Below are 14,088 nucleotides of genomic sequence, written 5' to 3'. Positions count from 1 at the left end.
TCTTTATTTTTCTTTAAGATACAGGATTAGATCGTAAGATATATTTAGTTTTATTTTCTTTATTTCCAACATTTAAAGCCCTGATATTACACACTCCGGTGCAGTAGGTGGCAGTATGCACCTATGCACGTTTGCAATCCGCCATTAAAATTAGAGAAGATCTGTAATCTCTACCTGTATCACTTGAAACTCAAACATCATAAAATACTATTTGTTTTATTTAGGGGTTGTGAGAAGTTCCTCTGTGATTGGGTGGTAGAAAAAGGTGAGTTATGTTTTCTCTATTTAAACTACTATTAAGAATCCTTGTATTATATACAGTGTTCAGTCTCCAAACCAAACCATGCACATCAGATAAGAGGAAAGTTACTTTTGTTTTGTCAATCTACAGAAAGCCGCCAACATGAGTACTGACGCGGAGATGAAGCTTTATGGCAAGGCTGCCATCTATCTCCGTAAGCCAGAGAGGGAGAGGATTGAGGCTCAAGCCTCACCGTTTGATGCCAAAACCGCTGCCTATGTGGCTGATGTTAAGGAGCTGTACCTTAAATGTACAATCCTGAAGAAGGACGGTGACAAAGTCACTGTCAAAGTCCTTACCACCCAGGAGGTAGGTTGAAGCTTCATGAAACTCACAGCAGTGTAAATTACAGTTGGAATTTCAACACAAGCTGAAATTGTGTTTCAATATTTCAGGAGAGGACAGTTAAGGAGGATGATGTCTACCCTATGAACCCTCCCAAGTATGACAAAATTGAGGACATGGCCATGATGACCCATCTCAATGAAGCCTCTGTGCTGTATAACCTCGCAGAGCGTTATGCAGCATGGATGATCTACGTAAGCTCTTCTGCCTATGGAGTAAAGTGTAATATTGCACATGGACTCATACAACATACTGTGAGTGGTCATATCTCTCTCATCCCCTTCAGACCTACTCTGGGCTGTTCTGTGCAACTGTGAATCCCTACAAGTGGCTCCCAGTGTACGATATGGAGGTTGTAAATGCTTACAGAGGCAAAAAGCGTATGGAGGCTCCACCCCACATCTTCTCTGTCTCTGACAATGCCTTCCAGTTCATGCTTGTTGGTACGTTCTTGTAAATAAAATGTATAAACTGTCAATAAACTCCATGGGCTCTATCTTCCCAAAAGCGCCAATTTAGCGTTTGCGCTCGTTTAACGCCGTGCGCAATGCAAATTGGGGGCGGACACAAGCGCATGCCTGTGATAATTGTACTGGGCATTGGCTGCCACAAGCCAAAGCAGGCGTTTCAGCGCTACAATGTGGGATAGATGGCATTGCCCGATCGTCAGCAGCGCGCAATTACATCCGCTAAGAGCTTTGAAAAGGACCTCTTACGCGCAAATACCTCGTGCTCTCGGAGCGCACCTGTAATCTCCGTGCAGCGCAGCGCAGTGCAAAGTAGAATTCCTTTTGGAGATAGATAGATGATAGATAGATGATTTTATGTGTCACTTCATGGTACAAGTATCACGAGCGAAATGGTTCTGGGTTCGCTCTCAGAGTGAGGAGAGCAGAACCAAGTCGCCACAGGGCGGCGCCAACAGATTCATTGGACAATGCATTTAAAATAAAATACACTCAGATTCACATTACGCACAGCCTAGACATCAAATTATGCTGCTAAAATTGGGTATTCGCAGATAATTCAGTGAGGCAATCAACTCACTGAGAAACTTTTATTACATCGCAAAGAGGGAAATTAATTTAGAAAACTTGTTGGACAATGGACATAGGCTATTTACCTCCATAACCCGAAGGGTCGTTGGCACCACAGACGATCTGTCAATAATCTCCCTCTGTCCTCGCACGAGTGAGTACACTCTATTACGCATGGAGAGAATTACAGCATATTGCATGCCTCGCGCAAACAGCCATTGTGAGACGGGAATCTGATTGGTTTTGATTGACGTAATGACCAGCATTGCCTGGCCACGCCTGTGAATAATTCTGGTAGTTAAGACTGACCAAATCCTGTTTGCGCAGGCATTTTGGCACGGCTCTAATTTGCGTCTGCGACATGTGCCGTGAAGATTTCCGCATCCCGGACGAGAATTGCATCCCCAACATATTTCGGGGCTGTTTTAACTTAGAAATCAGGGAGGTCACATCTACCAGACAATTATATCACTTTTAAACAGTTACATTTCTGTATAAATCATTATAAGTATGCTCCCGTGAAGTGGGGATGCTTTTTTTTGCTGCTGGGCGGGGGAGCAAAACTCGGCAGAACACCTGGCGGACGGCGCAAGGCGGAGTGCTATCTTCCCTGCCGTAAGGCATGCGCAAACAGGTGCGCAAGCGCTATTAGGGGATAGCGCCTGTCGGAAGATAGGGCAACATAAATCATGTTACATAGATAAGAAATATATGAATTCATGTTTCCTTTTGCAGATAGGGAGAACCAGTCTGTCTTGATCACGTAAGTTTGACATCTATTGCACCTACCTCTGTAAGACCAATAGCATCAAATGAATTGAATTAATTCCTCTGAATCTACATATCCATCCCCAGTGGAGAATCTGGTGCTGGAAAGACTGTGAACACCAAGCGTGTCATCCAGTACTTTGCAACAATCTCAGTGGGTGGACCACAGACGGATTCAAAGAAGGTATTTTTCTAAAAACATTGGAGAGTTGTTGTTTTTTTATACAAATGTACGACTGAAATTAATATATAAAAACACATATTATAGGGCTCACTGGAGGACCAGATTATTGCAGCTAATCCCTTGCTGGAAGCCTATGGTAATGCCAAGACTATAAGGAATGACAACTCCTCTCGTTTTGTAAGTATGGTGGGATTTTACACTCTGAGAAATATCTTCAATAATATATTGCATATGCAGAGGAATGTTGACCATGTACTATTCAAAACAGGGTAAATTCATCAGAATCCACTTTGGCGCAACTGGCAAACTGGCTAGTGCTGATGTTGAGACATGTAAGTATCACATTCACATATTAAATAGAATGACTAACATTATCAGTGGTGTAGATTTTGAGTTATGAACAATACTTATAGATCTGCTGGAGAAGTCTAGAGTGACATACCAGCTTGAGCAGGAGAGAGGCTACCACATCTTCTTCCAGATGATGACCAACCACAAACCTGAGATCATTGGTGAGCTAAACATTGTGATATAATGTTAAAACAACCCACTTGTTCACATGATCCATAACCAGTCTTTAATTTAAACCTTTTATGATCTCCAGAAATGTCGCTCATCAGCAGCAACCCCTATGACTTCCCCATGTGCAGCATGGGTCAGATCACTGTGGCCAGCATTGATGACAAAGAAGAGTTGATGGCCACTGATGTCAGTGATGTTTCATTTTTCTTAATCTATTATGATTCAACATTCCATCACAATTACTCAGTAAAATGTAATTTCCATATTGACTCACACAGTGTCAATACCTCTGTTGAATACAGAATGCTATTGATATTCTGGGCTTCACTGGTGAAGAGAAGATGGCCATCTACAAGTTTACCGGTGCTGTGCTCCACCATGGTAACATGAAGTTCAAACAGAAACAGCGTGAAGAGCAGGCAGAGCCAGATGGCACAGAAAGTGAGGATTAACTTTGTGGATGAGTAAGAAACTAGAATGACCGCACCGCGGATTTATGCCTCCGCCTTTAGTTCATTCTTGAGTCCAAGTCGCCATTTGAGGCAAATTGGAAGAAATTCCGTCAAGGCGCTCCTGAGATGTTGCGTTACAGAGCTTGGAAATTGGGTGTGTGAGGTCACAGTGACCTTGACCTTTGACCTTTGATCACCAAAATGTAATCCGTTCATCCTTGCGCCCAAGTCGACGTTTGGGCCAAATTGGAAGAAATTCCATTAAGCCGTTCTTGATATCGTTTTAACGAACTTGGGAATGGCATTCGTGAGGTCACAGTGACCTTGACCTTTGACCACGAAAATCTAGTTCATTCTTGAGTCCAAGTCGATGTTTGAGGCAAATTTGATGAAACTCCATTAAGGCATTCCTGAGATATCGCGTTAACAAGCTTGAAATTGGCGTTCGAGAGGTCACAGTGACCTTGACCTTTGACCACCAAAATCTAATCAGGTCATGCTTGAGTCCAAGTCGATGTTTGAGGCCAATTTGATGAAATTCCGTCAAGGCGTTCCTCAGATATCGCGTTAACGAACATCGGACGGACGGACGGACAGATGTACGGACGGACGGACAACCCGGATCCATAATCCATAAAAAAAACTCTACAAATCAGTCATATATCTAGTAAATGTATTTTTGTGACATTTTCAGATGCTGACAAGGTGTCTTACTTGCTGGGCCTGAACTCGGCTGACTTGCTGAAGGCTTTGTGCTACCCCAGAGTGAAGGTCGGAAATGAGTATGTCACCAAAGGACAGACTGTGCCACAGGTCAGCAGATCATTCTCTTGTTTAATTCATTCTATACAATTTAATAATTAAGTCAAGGGCCAGTGCATGAATGTGGTTAAGTACCTTATGAAGCTGAATTATTTAGACAATATTTCTGTTGTATTGGAGGAATTTCATGAGTTACATGTATCTGGAATAGAGTTTGCATCTGAATGTCCTCTGTTACCTGTCACTGCATGTGTCGATTGCCATATTGTTAGTTGTGTTTCAGTTAAAATGGTACTGCCATACAGTATATAGTATTTGTCCTGTAGGCAAAAAATATATAAAGTAATCAAATGTGTAAATTTGAGTTGAAGGATCTGTAATTGATTAAATCTGTGAGAGGACCCTCTTTGTGACACTGGATTCTAATGTTGGTCTCGACCTAGTTTCAAGATGAAGACCAGACACGCTACCTCATATCATATCACAATAGGCATCAGCTCCTAGCCTAACGCAAGCGTAATCCTAGTGTGACGTTAAGCGTAATCCTAGTGTGATGTCCGCTGTGACGTGTGACTCATCACCCCATCCTCAACAGCCAATCAGCCCCTCAACTTGCCAATATGACGTCGGTAATGACGTCAATGCCGAGGCTATGACGTGGCAGTACTTATAGCCATGCTCAGCGTGTCATCGTCCTCTTTCCCTGATCCTTCTCCTCCATGGTCGCTGTACCTGGGCTGATCGCATCCCATCCTCTAAAGCTGTGTTTCGCCCCACCCACCTCCCCAGTCCACCACCAATGTCTTGACTCCTGAAGAATCCCCTACGGGGGGGGATTATTCTCTATCCTAGTCCGAGCAGATGCCCTCCTCTCTCACCTCAAGAAGAGAGGCATCTTACCACGGAGTCATTACGCCAAATAACTAGTTGCCATGCTGCCATGCCATAGAATTAGTTGCCAGAATTAGTTGCCATGCCATTTCATGCCATAGATCTTATCGCCATGCCATTCGTGAATAAAGCTTGCTTGTTAATTCTACCCTCTGGTCTCTCATGATTGAAATGGTATTAATTCAAATTAAACCTTTCTTCAGGTCAATAACTCAGTGAACGCCCTGGCTAAGTCTATTTATGAAAAAATGTTCTTGTGGATGGTCATCCGCATCAACCAGCAACTGGACACCAAGCAGCCAAGGACATACTACATTGGTGTGCTGGACATTGCTGGATTTGAAATCTTTGATGTAAGTATGCATTCATGATAATGGATTGAGAAGATAACTTTGTAACATTTGTGATATATTAGCTTAATCCTATTTCCGCCAACAGTTCAACACCTTGGAGCAGTTGTGTATCAACTTCACCAATGAGAAACTGCAACAGTTTTTCAACCACACTATGTTTGTCCTGGAGCAAGAGGAGTACAAGAAGGAGGGTATCATCTGGGAGTTCATTGACTTTGGCATGGACTTGGCTGCCTGCATTGAGCTCATTGAAAAGGTACACAATAATGTGGTGACGTTATGTTAGAATTCACGATAGGCAAGAACGGTGCCTCTTCATGATGTATGTATTTGCACTTTTTATACAGCCCATGGGCATCTTCTCCATCCTTGAAGAGGAGTGCATGTTCCCCAAGGCCTCAGACACTACCTTCAAGAACAAGCTGTATGACCAGCACCTCGGTAAAAACAAAGCATTTGAGAAGCCCAGGCCAGCCAAAAAAGGCAAGATTGATGCCCATTTCTCTCTGGTGCACTATGCTGGAACTGTGGACTACAATATCACTGGCTGGCTAGACAAGAACAAGGATCCCCTGAACGACTCTGTGATTCAGCTGTACCAGAAGTCTAGTGTTAAGCTGCTGCCTATCCTGTATCCCGTTGTTGTTGAAGGTACAGTGTCACTTTATAATGCTTATTATGTTTATGGGAATTAATTAATGTTTTGTCTTTAAAATAAACTACTACTCAGAAAAGTCAGATGAATGATAAAGTCTTGATTTTAATAAATCAACAAATCAACAGAGAAGGGCGGCAAGGGAGCCAAGAAGAAGGGTGGTTCCATGATGACTGTGTCCGCAGCGTTCAGGGTAAGTTCTAAGAACAGCCTTAAATGCCTTTTTGTGATGAACCTCAAATGCAATTTTTATTCTAATTTTATGCTTTTCACAAATAAAGTTTGGTTTTATCTTGTATCTACAGGAGAACTTGGGCAAGCTTATGACCAACTTGAGGAGCACTCATCCTCACTTTGTACGTTGCCTGATTCCCAATGAGTCAAAGACTCCAGGTACACTGACAGCCAACCAATTTAATATATTCTCTGTACATGTTGCAGTCATTAGCTTAGCAGGAGTGAGACTTTAACTTTGTCATTGAAAATTCTGAAATAACTTCTTCACAGGTCTGATGGAAAACTTCCTGGTTATCCACCAGCTGAGGTGTAATGGTGTGCTGGAGGGTATCAGAATCTGCACAAAAGGTTTTCCCAGCAGAATCGTCTATGCTGACTTCAAGCAGAGGTATTACCTAATTAAACACAGACTTGGTCTAACTTTGAAAAGAAGGTCCCGAATGTGACCATTAACTGTTTTGTGATAGGTACAAAGTACTGAATGCCGCTGCATGCCCTGAAGGAACATTCATGGACAACAAGAAGGCTTCTGAGAAGCTGCTTGGGTCTATCGATGTGCCTCATGATGAGTATAAATTTGGACACACCAAGGTAAACAATTGAGTAAGAACCAACTATAATCTGTTTCATTCATGAAAATAAATGGTCTATAATAGTTTTATATTCTTGTCAGGTGTTCTTCAAAGCTGGTCTACTCGGTGTTCTTGAGGAGATGCGAGATGAGAAGCTTGCTTCTCTGGTCACCATGACTCAGGCTCTTGCCCGTGCCTACCTCATGAGAAGGGAGTTTGTGAAGATGATGGCAAGGAGGCAAGTGGACATTCTAACCACATATTTAGGCTGAATGCAGTACCAAAATGACTGTGTACATAACAGTGATTTCCTTCCATAGGGAAGCCATTTACGGCATTCAGTACAATATCCGCTCATTCATGAATGTGAAACACTGGCCATGGATGAAGGTGTACTACAAGATTAAGCCCCTTCTGCAGAGTGCTGAAACTGAGAAGGAGCTGGCGAACATGAAGGAAAACTATGAGAAGATGAAAACAGACCTCGCCGCAGCCCTGGCTATAAAGAAGACACTGGAGGAGAAGATGGTGTCTATTGTGCAGGAGAAGAATGATCTGCAGGCTGCATCTTTATGTGTGAGTAAATGGCAACAGAAAGCTTTGTTGATTTCTCACAACTCTTCCAGAGTAAATGTTTAAATATTTCCCCTTTCTCACATTTATTCCAACTAGGAATCAGAGAATCTGTCAGATGCTGAGGAGAGATGTGAGGGCCTTATCAAGAATAAGATCCAGATGGAGGCAAAACTCAAAGAGACAAGTGAGAGACTGGAGGATGAGGAGGAAATGAATGGTGAGCTAACTGCTAAGAAGAGGAAACTGGAGGATGAATGCTCTGAGCTCAAGAAGGACATTGATGACCTGGAGCTTACCTTAGCCAAAGTGGAGAAGGAGAAGCATGCCACTGAGAACAAGGTTCATGGATATTCACTATGTTTATTATATCATCCAATATTTGAATAATTACCCAATTATGACAATATGCTTTTACATAATCAGGTGAAGAACCTGACTGAAGAGATGGCCTCTCAAGATGAGAGCATTGCTAAGCTCACAAAGGAGAAGAAAGCCCTCCAAGAGGCACACCAGCAGACTCTTGATGACCTGCAGGCAGAGGAAGACAAAGTCAACACTCTGACCAAGGCCAAGACCAAGCTTGAGCAGCAAGTGGATGATGTGAGTTCATGAACGTGCTATTTGCAATTCAATGAGAATATATGTCTCCTGTAAATTTAAACATGTGTTATTTTGCAGCTTGAAGGTTCTCTGGAGCAAGAGAAGAAGCTCCGCATGGACCTTGAGAGATCAAAGAGGAAGCTTGAGGGTGATCTGAAACTGGCCCAGGAATCCGTCATGGATCTTGAGAATGAGAAACAGCAGTCTGATGAGAAAATCAAGAAGTAATGTGGACAGAATTTGAAAACTGTATGCACAAAATATGTCATTGCAACCAATATCTTATGATGATGTATTTTACTCAACAGGAAGGACTTTGAGATAAGCCAACATCTCAGTAAGATTGAAGATGAACAATCCTTGGGTGCTCAGCTACAGAAGAAGATTAAAGAGCTCCAGGTGTGTAATGTTTGATTTAAAATCGATGTCAAACTTGTCAGGAAGTTTTCATGCGATGTGTCAGTTGCATACTGTACATTCATGTAACAATATTTCTTAACTTTCAAGGCTCGTATTGAGGAACTGGAGGAAGAGATCGAGGCTGAGCGTGCTGCTCGTGCCAAGGTTGAGAAGCTGAGAGCTGACCTCTCCAGGGAACTTGAAGAGATCAGTGAGAGGCTTGAGGAGGCTGGTGGAGCCACTTCTACTCAGATTGAGATGAACAAAAAGCGTGAAGCTGAGTTCCAGAAGGTGCGTCGTGACCTTGAGGAGTCCACCTTACAGCATGAATCCACTGCTGCTGCTCTCCGCAAGAAGCAGGCTGACAGTGTTGCAGAGCTGGGAGAACAGATCGACAACCTGCAGCGTGTGAAGCAGAAGCTGGAGAAGGAGAAATGTGAATACAAGATGGAGATTGATGACCTCTCCAGCAACATGGAAGCTGTGGCAAAAGCCAAGGTACAGTATAATGCTATTTCTATACATATATACAATATATACACACTTGATTGTACAATACACATATGATTGAATCTGTCTAATGTTGATAAACAGGGAAATCTGGAGAAGATGTGCCGCACCCTCGAGGACCAGTTCAGTGAACTTAAGGCTAAGAATGACGAGAATGTTCGCCAGATAAATGACGTCAGTGCTCAGAGAGCAAGACTGCTGACAGAGAATGGCAAGTCTTACTTTTACTGACTTGTTCATAAAATATACCAATGTACTTTTGAACTCAAACCATAATAAGACCATTTTATAGTTTTACATTAATCCTGGGCCATTTGGGAGTGTATACTATTTCAACAACAACAAAATCAATTTCCCTCTAGGTGAGTTTGGTCGTCAGCTTGAGGAGAAAGAAGCCCTTGTCTCCCAGCTGACCAGAGGCAAGCAAGCCTTCACACAGCAGATTGAGGAGCTGAAGAGACAAATTGAGGAGGAAGTTAAGGTGAGGAAAATTGTCAGAGATTTAAAGGTTTTTAAGGATTGTATGTTAATTTATTCATTGGTTTGTATTTTAATAATCTTTTGCAGGCCAAGAACGCCCTTGCCCATGGTGTGCAATCAGCCCGCCATGACTGTGATCTTCTGAGGGAGCAGTTTGAGGAGGAGCAGGAGGCCAAGGCAGAGCTGCAACGTGGAATGTCCAAGGCCAACAGCGAAGTAGCCCAATGGAGGAGCAAGTATGAAACTGATGCTATCCAGCGCACTGAGGAGCTTGAAGAGTCAAAGTGAGTCAATGAAGATTTTCTTTTTCCTAATGGTCACTACAAAATACTTGTTAGTATACAATACATGAATCCTTACATTTCGCAAATGCTTAACAGGAAAAAGCTTGCCCAGCGCCTGCAGGAAGCTGAGGAACAGATTGAGGCTGTGAACTCCAAGTGTGCATCTCTAGAGAAAACCAAACAGAGGCTCCAGGGTGAGGTGGAGGACCTCATGATTGATGTGGAGAGAGCCAATGGTTTGGCTGCCAACCTTGACAAGAAGCAGAGGAACTTTGATAAGGTGTGTTGACACGGATTACCTTGTCACAGCCACTGGAAGTGTCAAAGTAATAATCATTCCAAAATTGGTTAGGCTAACATTGCTCATTTTAAATTACTATGCAGGTTCTGGCAGAATGGAAGCAGAAATTCGAGGAGGGTCAGGCAGAGCTTGAGGGAGCTCAGAAAGAGGCTCGTTCTCTCAGCACTGAGCTGTTCAAGATGAAAAACTCTTATGAGGAAGCTCTGGATCACCTGGAGACCCTGAAGAGGGAGAACAAGAACCTGCAACGTGAGTTATCATCTGATACTGTTAGCAATAGTGATTTGAAATATGTTCATGATGTGTGTGAGTTAGAATGAGACACATAGCCTGCTTTCTTTGACTTTGCAATATTACCGTACTTTCCGTACTATAAGGCGCACCTGAATATAAGCCGCAGCAGCTAAATTGAATGATTCTTACATATATAAGCCGCACTGGACTATAAGCCGCAGGTGTTTTAATGTTTAATTACCAACCAGGAGGAGGCGTAGCGCCTGCCTGTAACAGAGATCTCCGTGTCTTATCAGCGGAGACCGTTTTGAGTCCTTACCCTCATCGTCGTAACACAGCCAGTTCTCCATCTTTTGAAGCATGATGTTAGATAACAACGAGCTAGTTGTGTGGCTTAGCCTTCCAAAATGTTGCCGTTAATTTTTTAGAATGTAATACATAGAATTGGGAACGTTACATTCAATTTCATTCAGACTGTCTTTCTGGCTCAATCGCCGCCATTTTCCCCCCGGAGCGAGGGAGGGTGGGAGGAGGGAGGGTGTTTTACAGTAGTGGCTGAGAGAGCGTAGTGGCTCAGTGCTCCAAGCAGGTCGCGAGGCACATTTTTTGCAACATCATCCAGCCGCGGCTTATAGTCCGAAATTTACGGTAAATATAACCTTCTGCAGAGGAAATCTCAGACCTGACTGAACAGATTGGTGAGACTGGAAAAAGCGTCCATGAGCTGGAGAAGGCCAAGAAGCAGGTGGAGACAGAGAAGTCAGAGATCCAGTCAGCTCTTGAGGAGGCTGAGGTGAAATTTCAATTCGGAAGGCTTAAAGTAACACTACGCCAATTTTCAACCAGCTTTATCATTATAACATCATTAGTATATCCGAAAACTGTAAACAGTTTTGCACACATTCATTTAGTTTAACAATTATTGAGAGTTGATTTGACTCAAATCGTGGACCAGTGATAAGTAGGCTAAATAAAAGTTATCATATCATATCTATATACTGTATATCTATATATCTGTCTATCTATCTATCTATCTATCTATCTATATATATATATCTATATCTATCTATATATCTCTAATCTATATATATATATATACACATACATATATATATATATACATATATATATACATATATATATACATATATATATATATATATATATATATATATATATATATATATACACACACACACACATATACATATATATATATATATATATATATATATATATATATATATATATATATATATATATATACACATATATATACACATGGTGTAATTGTACAAAGCTGGTTGAATATCTGCAGTGTTCCTTTAACATTTGAATTGCGAATGTCTGTTAGGTATCTTTTTTCAATGAAATTTTGACATATTATGGAACAATAGAGACATGCCCAATATTACATTCAGAAGACAACACAGGCTATGTGTTACATTTTAGGGAACTCTGGAACATGAGGAGTCCAAGATTCTGCGTGTCCAGCTGGAGCTCAACCAGGTCAAAGGTGAGGTTGACAGAAAGCTGGCAGAGAAAGATGAGGAGATGGAGCAGATCAAGAGGAACAGCCAGAGGGTGATTGACTCCATGCAGAGCACCCTTGACTCTGAGGTCAGGAGCAGGAACGATGCCATGAGAATCAAGAAGAAGATGGAGGGAGATCTGAATGAGATGGAGGTTCAGCTGAGTCATGCTAACCGCCAGGCTGCTGAGGCCCTGAAGCAGCTGAGGAATGTCCAGGGACAACTCAAGGTAGGTACATCACATGACAACTGTACATGCTATTCTATGTGCAGATACATTCTGATCTTGTTTCTGTTTCTACAACACAATCTTAACATTAGGATGCCCAGCTGCACCTTGATGATGCTCTCAGAGCGCAGGAAGACTTCAAGGAACAAGCTGCTATGGTCGACCGTAGGAATGGTCTCATGGTGGCTGAAATTGAAGAGCTGAGGGTTGGTCTGGAACAGACAGAGAGAGGCCGCAAAGTGGCTGAGACAGAGCTGGTGGATGCTAGTGAGCGTGTTGGACTGCTGCACTCTCAAGTAAACAAAATAATTAATTTACCAATACTATAATCAATACACTTTTAAATATGTGCACATCATTATGTCATTGCTAAACTGAGTGTTCTCCTTCCTCTTCCTAGAATACAAGTCTTATGAACACAAAGAAGAAGCTGGAGGCTGACCTGATCCATGTCCAGGGTGAAGTAGATGACAGTGTTCAGGAATCAAGAAATGCAGAGGAGAAGGCCAAGAAAGCCATCACTGATGTGCGTTCAAATTTTATTTCATAGCCATCCAGATCTCAGCCATACCTCTGGAATAATATGAATGTCATATGGCATTTCTATTTAACATAAATGTGTCATTTTCTAGGCTGCTATGATGGCTGAAGAGCTGAAGAAAGAACAGGACACTAGCTCTCATCTGGAGAGGATGAAGAAGAACCTGGAGACCACAGTCAAGGACTTGCAGCACCGCCTGGATGAGGCTGAGAACTTGGCCATGAAGGGTGGCAAGAAACAGCTCCAGAAACTGGAGTCCAGGGTAAGTTAACTGTTACACAGATGACAGTAAATTACATTACAAAATATGCAGAATGAGTCTCATAGTTTATAATTCATTTCTGAAGGTGCGTGAGCTGGAGGCAGAGGTTGAAGCTGAACAGAGACGTGGAGTAGATGCTGTTAAAGGTGTCCGTAAATATGAGAGGAGAGTGAAGGAACTCACATACCAGGTATACCAAGCTTACTTTGTGACAGTATTCCTATTAACTAAATGACAAATTTAAAAGATAATATGTAAATTATTAATGGTCATCCGTGTTCATACTTACATTAGACTGAAGAGGACAAGAAGAATGGCGTCCGGCTGCAGGCTCTGGTAGACAAGCTGCAACTGAAGGTGAAGGGCTACAAGAGGCAGGCTGAGGAAGCGGTAAGTTCAAATCATGTAACAATGCTCCATCTATTTTCAGTTTTCACTCTAGTCTTCAGATTTGCAATGAGAATGTATGATGGTTTCACAGGAGGAGCAGGCCAACACTCACCTGACAAAGTCCAGGAAGGTTCAGAATGAGTTGGAGGAGGCTGAAGAACGAGCTGATATTGCCGAGTCTCAGGTCAACAAGATGAGAGCTAAGAGCCGTGACTCCAAGGTAAACACATGTCCTTCATCAGTACATGTTTATTCATTGAATATTGACTTTGAAATTATTGAAACATTTTGTTTGAGTTTGTCTGAAAATGTGTTTATTTTTCACAGGGAAAAGAAGCAGCTGAATAAGTTCTCTCATTAAAAGCATCACAAGAAGTCATAAAATATGACATTGTTGATCGCATACAATAAATATCACCACAAATACTTGTCTTGTCTTTATTCATAGCTTCATTCCTTTGAACAGGAAAGCATCAAAGCATCTGACCTGGTAGAAGTTATGTGCTTCTCTGTTAAGAATGATAGTCGGTGCCAAAGGGCCCACCATAACTGACAAATGAGTCTGATAGATTCTTTAAGTGTGCTTTTGTATTTTATTTACTATGCTTTTGTCGACCCTTTGCTTCACTGATGCAATGTTGAATCAAGACTGTAAACTGCAGGATTTTAGG

The 14,088-nt window shown here is 42.1% G+C and overlaps 1 protein-coding gene across 1 annotated transcript; it reads left to right on the top strand.

The window, feature by feature from the left end:
* Positions 1-403: 403 nt before the first annotated feature.
* On the top strand, positions 404-13,785 carry LOC310798365 (myosin heavy chain, fast skeletal muscle-like; the record flags this gene model as incomplete). The annotated part of the gene is made up of 39 exons (XM_083660903.1): positions 404-610; positions 697-840; positions 933-1,089; positions 2,419-2,446; positions 2,539-2,635; positions 2,720-2,812; positions 2,904-2,967; positions 3,049-3,147; positions 3,240-3,343; positions 3,460-3,598; positions 4,304-4,422; positions 5,466-5,615; positions 5,701-5,871; positions 5,963-6,266; positions 6,399-6,463; positions 6,576-6,663; positions 6,778-6,895; positions 6,975-7,098; positions 7,181-7,317; positions 7,400-7,655; positions 7,752-7,994; positions 8,079-8,255; positions 8,334-8,479; positions 8,564-8,654; positions 8,763-9,152; positions 9,249-9,375; positions 9,527-9,645; positions 9,732-9,928; positions 10,025-10,208; positions 10,313-10,478; positions 11,132-11,256; positions 11,916-12,224; positions 12,317-12,520; positions 12,625-12,750; positions 12,857-13,027; positions 13,113-13,217; positions 13,322-13,417; positions 13,509-13,637; positions 13,745-13,785. 39 exons carry the CDS (start codon positions 404-406, stop codon positions 13,763-13,765), a joined length of 5,790 nt encoding a protein of 1,929 aa, XP_083517029.1. The 3' UTR covers positions 13,766-13,785.
* Positions 13,786-14,088: the final 303 nt, after the last annotated feature.

Source organism: Poromitra crassiceps, assembly GCF_964638095.1.
Source record: "Poromitra crassiceps genome assembly, chromosome: 25".
Classification (NCBI taxonomy): domain Eukaryota; kingdom Metazoa; phylum Chordata; class Actinopteri; order Beryciformes; family Melamphaidae; genus Poromitra; species Poromitra crassiceps.
The sequence above is the reverse complement of the archived record's forward strand: the minus strand, read 5'-3'. Positions and strand labels throughout refer to the sequence as shown.